Below are 7584 nucleotides of genomic sequence, written 5' to 3'. Positions count from 1 at the left end.
GTATTTTTAGTAGAGACGGGGTTTCACCGTGTTAGCCAGGATGGCCTCAATCTCCTGACCTTGTGATCCGCCCGCCTCGGCCTCCCAAAGTGCTCGGATTATAGGCGTGAGCCACCGCGCCCGGTGCCTCCATTTTATTTTATTTTTTTGAGACAGAGTCTAGCTCTGTCACCCAGGCTGGAGTGCACTGGCATGATCTTGGCTCACTGCAGCCTCTGCCTCCCTGGTTCAAGTGATTCTCGTGCCTCAGCCTCCCAAGTAGCTGGGATTACAGGCGTGAACCACCACAGCTGACTAATTTTCGTATTTTTAGCAGACAGGGTTTCACCATGTTGCCCAGGCTGGTCTTCAACTCCTGACCTCAAGTGACCCACCCGCCTCAGCCTCCCAAAATGCTGGGATTACAGGTGTGAGCCGCTGCACTCGGCCTGCCTCCATTTTAAGCCAGAGGGGCAGCGACCCCTTCCCCACCCCACTGCAGGGCCACGCGGAGGGCGAGGGCAAGACGAGAGACCCTGCGCACTACCTCGTTGGCGTCGATGCCGCTGTTGACGGCCCACGTGGTCTGGAAGTATTCGAGCATGCGCTGCTTGAGCGGCCGCGGCAGGCGGTGCACACTGATGAAGTCTTTGAGGTCCTTCATGCGGCTGTGGTAGAGCGAGCGGCGCGAGTACATGCGCTGGATGATGGCTGTCACGTTCCCGAACACCACAGCGTGCATCAGGGCTGGAGCAGCAACAGCGGGCTGGTCAGGACCCGCCACCCCTCTGGCCACCTCCCCAGCTTCCAAACCCACCCTGTCCTGGCCAAGAGCCAGTGGGCTCCTGTGTGCCTACTAGGTGCCAGGCACTAGACTAGGGGTGGGGAATAGGGAGTGGTCCAGAGATGGATAACACCCCATGCTCCTCTCAGGCCTCCCCATCATTAGGTCATGAACCTGGGTTTCCCATCCCTTTTGCAAGAGGCCACGCCTGGTTGTGGCATCCCCAGGGCCAGCACATAGTGGGCACTCAGGAAACGTCCATGAATGAATGCGTGACTGTCTAGACTTGGGTAGACACCTCGGGCAGATGCCTTGCCCTCTCTGGGCCTCAGTTTCCCCGTGCACGCTGGGCTTCGCAGGGCCCCACTGAGGCGTGGCAGGTCTGGCCTCACCGCCTATGAGCATCGTGCAGATGGAGAAGATCTTCTCGGCGTCGGTGTTGGCACACACGTTGCCAAAGCCTACGCTGGTAAGGCTGCTTAGAGTGAAGTACAGTGCCGCAATGTAGGCGCTGCGCCGCGATGGGCCGCCCACTGAGCCATTGACGTAGGGCACCTCCAGACGCTTGCCCAGCTCGTGCAACCAGCCTGCAGGGTGGACGGATGCAGGGAGCCCTGGCTGTGCCAGCGGTGGAGAACCAGGGTTCCCTGAGCCACCTGTGCTTGACCTTCGGCAAGTATTTATACACAGGTTGGCACAGGAACTGTGGGGAACGGTCTGGGCCTGTGCCTCCCCATGGTGCACTGGTTACAGTTGCAGTCCAAGGCCACCAACTCACTACACTGCTGACTGTTCAAAGGCTCCTGAAACTTTCTAATAGTTTATTGTGCACCTGCTGTATACAAAGTGTTGGGGAATTGACCCAGCCAAACACTCTCCCTGCCCTGGTGGAACCTATAGCCTGGAGGGAAAAGAGACATGACATAAATCATTACAGGTGGGGGGTGAGCTCCTGGAAGGAAAGTATTGTATAGGGTGTGTTAGGAATCCTAATAGGCTAGGGAAAGCCAACCCATTGGCAGTTGGGGGGTTCTGGACATGGTGCCTGGAAGGCATGCTCCTTAGGACGTGGCATTTTGGTTGAGACACATGGAACCAAAGGAGCATTGGTTCTAAGTGAGGCAGGGAACAGAAAATCCATCTAGGTGGAGAGGGAAGACAAAAGAGGGAGGATGCCAGAGAGGAAAACAACATGTTCCAGGCCCAGCATGAGAAAGCTGTATGTCCTGGGTCCAGGGGAGAGGCTGGTGTGACTGCGGTGCAGGGAGCATGGGAGAACGGGAAGGCAGGTGGGGAGAGAGGGGGCACAGGGCTGCCCAGGGTGTGCACTGAGTGTGGACTTCATTTGGAGGGCAGTGGGAAGCCACTGAAGGAATCCCAGCAGGAGTGTGGCAGGTCAACGTTGAATCCTAGAACACCCATTTGGCTGTGGTGAGAAGGGTGGTTGTGGGAGGGATGAGAAGGAGGTTGGGAGATCAGCAGGGAGGTTAATGCACAGGCCTGGGTGAGAAAGGGAGGTGGAGTGGACTGGGAAGGGACAGACAGGATGGAGAGAAAAGGTCAGATTCAAGGGACATTTGAAAGGTGGTATTGATGTGGTGGGCTAGGTGTGGGGTGAAGGAGCGGGAGCTGTCAGGGACCATGCCCAGGATCTGACAGGCCTTTCAGAGGGATTGCAAGGGCCTGGGGCTGTCTCCTGGCCCATGGCTATGAAGAAATGGGGATTTCTTCATAGAATGGGGATTTCTGGAGAAAGAGGGATTAATGGGGGCAAAGATGCCAAGCTCTTTCAGGGACTTTTCACGTGCTGCTCCTTCTGCCTGAAACACACCCCTCCACCATCAGTGTTTCCTGCGTTGTACTTTGATCACGATCACTGGTCTTGCTCCCCTGCTAAGCTGTGAGTTCCCCCCGCTAGCCTCCCAAAACAGAGCCCTTGTCTGCAAATCAATATCCCCGTGCTTGATCCAGAAATAGCTCAACGCATGTTTGTTGGATGGATAGAGGAATGTGGGATGAGGGGTGTGGGTACTGGTGGAGGCATCAGCTTGGGGATGGGACAGGTGGACAGGTGGTCTGTGAAAGTCTGGGGTCGGTGGCTCACCAATGTCCCAGAGCAGCGGGTCATTGGCCTCCATCTCCCGGCGCCCGATGACATACCAGATGCAGGCCATCCAGTGGGCAAGGAGCGCAAAGACCGACATGAGCAGCGTGAGCACCACAGCACTGCACTGAGAGTACCGCTCCAGCTTCTGCAGCAGCCGCAGCAGCCGCAGCAGCCGCACTGTCTTCAGCAGGTGCACCAGCGAGGTCTGCGGGAGGGTGGCGGGGGAGGCTGTCAGCAGGCACACATCCTCCGAGCCCTCAGAGTCCCCTCCCAGGGCCTTCCCACCAGACACCCTGGAGCCAGTGGAGGCCGCAATAGGAAAGACATCCTTGCTGTCCTGAGAAAGTGGCCAGGGAATGCAGCAGGAAGGGAATAATAACAATAAAACAAACAGTGGCTAACGCTTAGTAATTATTTTCTTTTTTTTTCTTTTCTTTTCTTTTTTTTTTTTTTTTGAGACAGAGTCTCACTCTATAGCCAGGCTGGAGGGCAGTGGCGCCATCTCAGCTCACTGCAACCTCTGTCTCCCGGGTTCAAGCGATTCAAGGCTGCCTCAGCCTCCCTCCCCAGCTAATTTTTGTATTTTCAGTAGAGATGGGGTTTCACTACGTTGGCCAGGATGGTCTCGATCTCCTGACCCCGTGATCCACCCACCTTGGCCTCCCAAAGTGCTGGGATTACAAGGGTGAGCCACTGTGCCTGGCCTTAGTAAGTACATTCTATGTCCTTAGCCAGGCACTGTGCTAAGCATTTGTAATCCTTATTCAACAATACACACACACACACAATTATACCTTTAGTTCAATTATCATCATCATTCCCAATTTGCAGATGAATGAACTAAGGCTCAGAGAGGCTAATGACTTGTTCAAGGTCACAGGCCAAGGACATGATAGAGCTGGCACTCAGGGTGGGCATCTGGGCTAATTGACACCACAGTCCACCTTGTGCTCTAGGGCCACTAAGCACTGGGAGATGGTAGGGGAGCCAGCCCTGGACAGAGTCAGGGGATAGGCAATGGTCTCTGCAGAGCCCCAGTAGCGACGGCAGCAACTGTGATGGGGACCACCCTTCAAGACATGGAGAAGCATAGTGGAGTGGGGACAGGCAAGGACTTGAGGGCTGGGGGAGGTTTATGGACACTTCCTCTTGTGGATCAGCTGCAGATGAAGAGTCAAGCAGAAGAGTTGAGGGGGCAGGAGAGCAGGGACTGAGGGAGCCTGGGCTGTGCTAGGGGTTGACGGAGATAATGGTACCTAGTAAGTGTCCCATGTTCACTAATATTACCCCAAGTACCATCTGCATTGTGGTTATCAATATTGATCAGCCCTTCAATCTTGGAGATGGGGAAGGCTTATCTTCTGGGTGGGAGCAGCATGGCAGCTAGGACTGGAAGCTCTGGGGCAGTGCCTGGGGAACTTGGAATGAAAGCCCCCCACTGCCCGTTCCTGGACCTCCAGGAACAATTCCCATAGCCCTGGTCCTACACTGCTCCTGTACCATCTCGTGCAATTTTTCTCTAATTTTAGGTGAAGGAACTGGAAAGGAGGTGGCTCTGATTCCTCCACATGGACCCTCGCCAGGGTTTAATGCCTACCCCCAGCTCCCAGAGCACTTCACTGCAAGCTTGAGTTCTTCAGGGCTTCCCTCAGTCAACTGCCTTTGGGCCCCACCCTCTTGGGGATACTCCTCTCATTCTCTTTGGACTAGAATATCCAGGCCTGGCTCCTTCAAGTTTGCAGCTCTGCCAGTGCCTGCTTATCTTCTGTCTCTGCCCTACCTCTCTCTGGCCCCCAGTGGTATTCCTCATCTCATCAGACCATCCACTCAGGGGCCCTGGTTACCTGGAAAGCAAGGTGGTATGTTGGAAAAAATACTAGACTGGAAGTTTAGAGAACTGATTCTTTCTTTTTCTTTTTTTTTTTTTTTTGAGACGGAGTCTCTGTCGCCCAGGCTGGAGTCCAGCGGCGCGATCTCGGCTCACTGCAAGCTCCGCCTCCCGGGTTCACACCATTCTCCTGTCTCAGCCTCCTGAGTAGCTGGGACTACAGGCACCCACCACCACGCCCGGCTAATTTTTTGTATTTTTAGTAGAGACGGGGTTTCACCATGTTAGCCAGGATGGTCTCGATCCCTGACCTCCTGATCCACCCGCCTCGGCCTCCCAAAGTGCTGGGATTACAGGCATGATCTACCGCGTCCAGCCAAGCTAGAGTGCAGTGGAGCGATCTTGGCTCACTGCAACCTCTGCCTCTGGGACTCAAGCGATGCTTATGCCTCAGCCTCCCAAGTGGCTGGGACTACAGGTACACGCCACCATACCCGGCTAATTTTTTGTGTTTTAGTAGAGACAGGGTTTCACCTGTTGCCTAGGGTGGGGAGACCTGGTTCTAATCTCCTGCCTGCCCCTGCTGGCTATGTGACCTTCAAGTCACTGAACCTCTCTGAGCCTCTGTACCTACCTCTGAAAAAGGATAAGGATCTGCCCCGAAGGGTCCCCGTGGGGCTCCCATGTGATGATGTGTGAAAGAATGTAGTGAACTGTAACGTGCTCCCAAAGGGACCTGAGAGGAGGGGCAGGGGGCTCTCTGCAGTCTCCCACTCCCCAGCTGATGGTGCCTAGTGGGCATAGAGGGGTGGGCGCACTCCTGGGGAGGGGTGGGGAGATCTTCTCGGAATGGTCAGAGCCTCGAGGCAGACGCACACACATGCACGTGTGTGGGAGCGCGCACACACGTGTGCACAGCCAGGAAAGGAGGCCCACAGCCCGTTGGCGGCTAGTTAAATTCGGCTGCGTGTAGGTGGTTTCCTGCTATAGCTGAGTGCAGGGAGAGAGCACACAAGGAAACTGCTCCCCACTTCCCCGCCCCACACCCAAGGGGGCCTGGGGATACAGGTAGCACTGCCGCACCCTGGACTTGAGAAGACCTACTATCTGCTGGCTGGGGCTACAGATGACCACTCAGGGTACCTCCAGAGTATCCCCAGGGATCTGTGAGGACTCAGGTCCTGGCATTCTTTGCCTCTGAATTCACCCACAGCCTCTACCTTCTTGTCTAGGTTTACTACGCTCCCCCAAATGCTTGCTGTCCTCATCTCCTGCCAGCTAAATCCTACTCACCCTTTAAGGTCTAGCTATACTCCCGCCTCCCTCAGGAAACCTTCCCAGACCCCTCCAGCCTCTGCCCAGCAAGTACGCTTTTGCTTCCCAGGTGCTGGCCAGACTTCAGATCATTTTAACACACACTCATGTTCCAGCCTGGAACTCCAAGGTCAGCCCAACCCCTCGGTAGCATACCCGGGCCCCATCTTCCACCCCCATTCACCTCTTCTGTCCCTGCTGTGCTCTGCAGTATTCCTGCCCCCTCACCAGTTTAGCTGTTTAGAGGCTGAATCCTTGTTCCCTTTCCCCACAGTGGCCATGCCCCACACAGTGCTTTGCAGACAGCTAAATGCTCATCAGTTGTTTGTTAAATAAAAAAGTGAAAAGTACCACTTATTTGGCATCAGACCAATGCCGCCTTGGTAGCCATAGTTAGCTTTTCATTTGTCTCAGCTTCCCTCAAAGATTGTGAGCTGAGCTCCGCAGGATCACAGACCCTCCGGGATCCTCCCGGTACCTAGCGCACGGCTATGCTCAGAGCAGGTGCCTGATAAATATCTGCAGATGGATTGATGGGAAGGGGCATATCTGGGTTTGGGGTCAGTCCCTTCCTGGAAGATGCTGTGCTGAAGTTGGGAGGTTGGACTGGATGGTGGGATGGAGGTCACTCACCACGGTGATGTTGAAGACGTAAAGCAGGTCAAAGGGCAGAGCAGCAATAAGGTCGACGAAGAACCAGGTGGCCAGGTAGTGGAGGCCAATGGAACGAGGAGCAGAGATTACCTGGCCGGACTGGGACACATAGGTGGTGCGGAAGTTCAGGATGATATCTGGGGGTGCAAGAGGCTATTACTGGGGGGCCTTGGCCAAGGGGTCAAGAAACCAAAAAAGCTGGGAACAAGCTTTGGAGACCCAGACTGGAGGAGGAGGCAGGCATGGAGAGATGGATTGGGCTTCTGGCTGGTCCTTAGGGAAGATAGGTCACAAGGCTGAAGGCTGCAGGAAGCAGGACACATGGGCCATTGGGACTTAAAGATGCAGGAAGTGAGGGGCTCTGAATGCCTGGGTCATGTGGGCCCCAGCAGTGGGTGAGGCTTGGCCAAGTGGATTCCCCCAGCCAACCCGCCAGGGTGGGTGAGGCAGAGGCTCTGACCCAGGATGAAGAGCATCTCCACGGCGATGTCGCTGACAAGGGTGTGTCGCGAAGTGATGAGGGTGTCATCGTCACCCGAGAAACAGACGTTGTAGGGGACGGTGACCGCAACGTAGAAGGTAGCAAGGAGGATAAGGCCGTCCCAGATGGCCTTGGGGACGCTGTAGTGGAGGAGGAGGCAGCGAGACCCCCCCACGGAGGCCACCTTGTACTCGGGCACTGATGGCTTTGGCTCAAACACGTTCTAAGGGGAGAGGGGTGGCGGTTGGGGACACTTGAGGGAAAGAGGAGCCAAGATGGCGGGTGGGAAAGGCAGGGGATGGGGAAAGGGGACAGGTGGACACTGCAAAGGCACTTTCGACCATGAATGAAAAGAGATAGAAGGCCAGGAGAGGGGCACAGAGGCTGACACCTGACATTCTCTTCTCCTGCCAAATACTTCCTAGGCCCCCTCCTTT

General features: G+C 55.5%; 1 protein-coding gene across 1 annotated transcript in view; it reads right to left on the bottom strand.

Annotated features, from left to right (window-relative positions):
• KCNH4 (potassium channel, voltage gated eag related subfamily H, member 4) overlaps positions 1–7584 on the bottom strand; it is a 21072-nt gene that overhangs the window by 9109 nt on the left and 4379 nt on the right. Inside the window, exons 5-9 of the mRNA XM_011929727.1 lie at positions 7127–7370; positions 6646–6803; positions 2868–3075; positions 1156–1350; positions 527–726 (exon numbers count right to left, since the gene is read on the bottom strand). Of these exons, the coding sequence (XP_011785117.1) occupies positions 527–726; positions 1156–1350; positions 2868–3075; positions 6646–6803; positions 7127–7370 (1005 nt within the window). The remainder of the gene's footprint in view (positions 1–526; positions 727–1155; positions 1351–2867; positions 3076–6645; positions 6804–7126; positions 7371–7584) is intronic.

Source organism: Colobus angolensis, unplaced genomic scaffold, assembly GCF_000951035.1.
Source record: "Colobus angolensis palliatus isolate OR3802 unplaced genomic scaffold, Cang.pa_1.0 Scaffold83, whole genome shotgun sequence".
NCBI lineage: Eukaryota > Metazoa > Chordata > Mammalia > Primates > Cercopithecidae > Colobus > Colobus angolensis.
The sequence above is the reverse complement of the archived record's forward strand: the minus strand, read 5'-3'. Positions and strand labels throughout refer to the sequence as shown.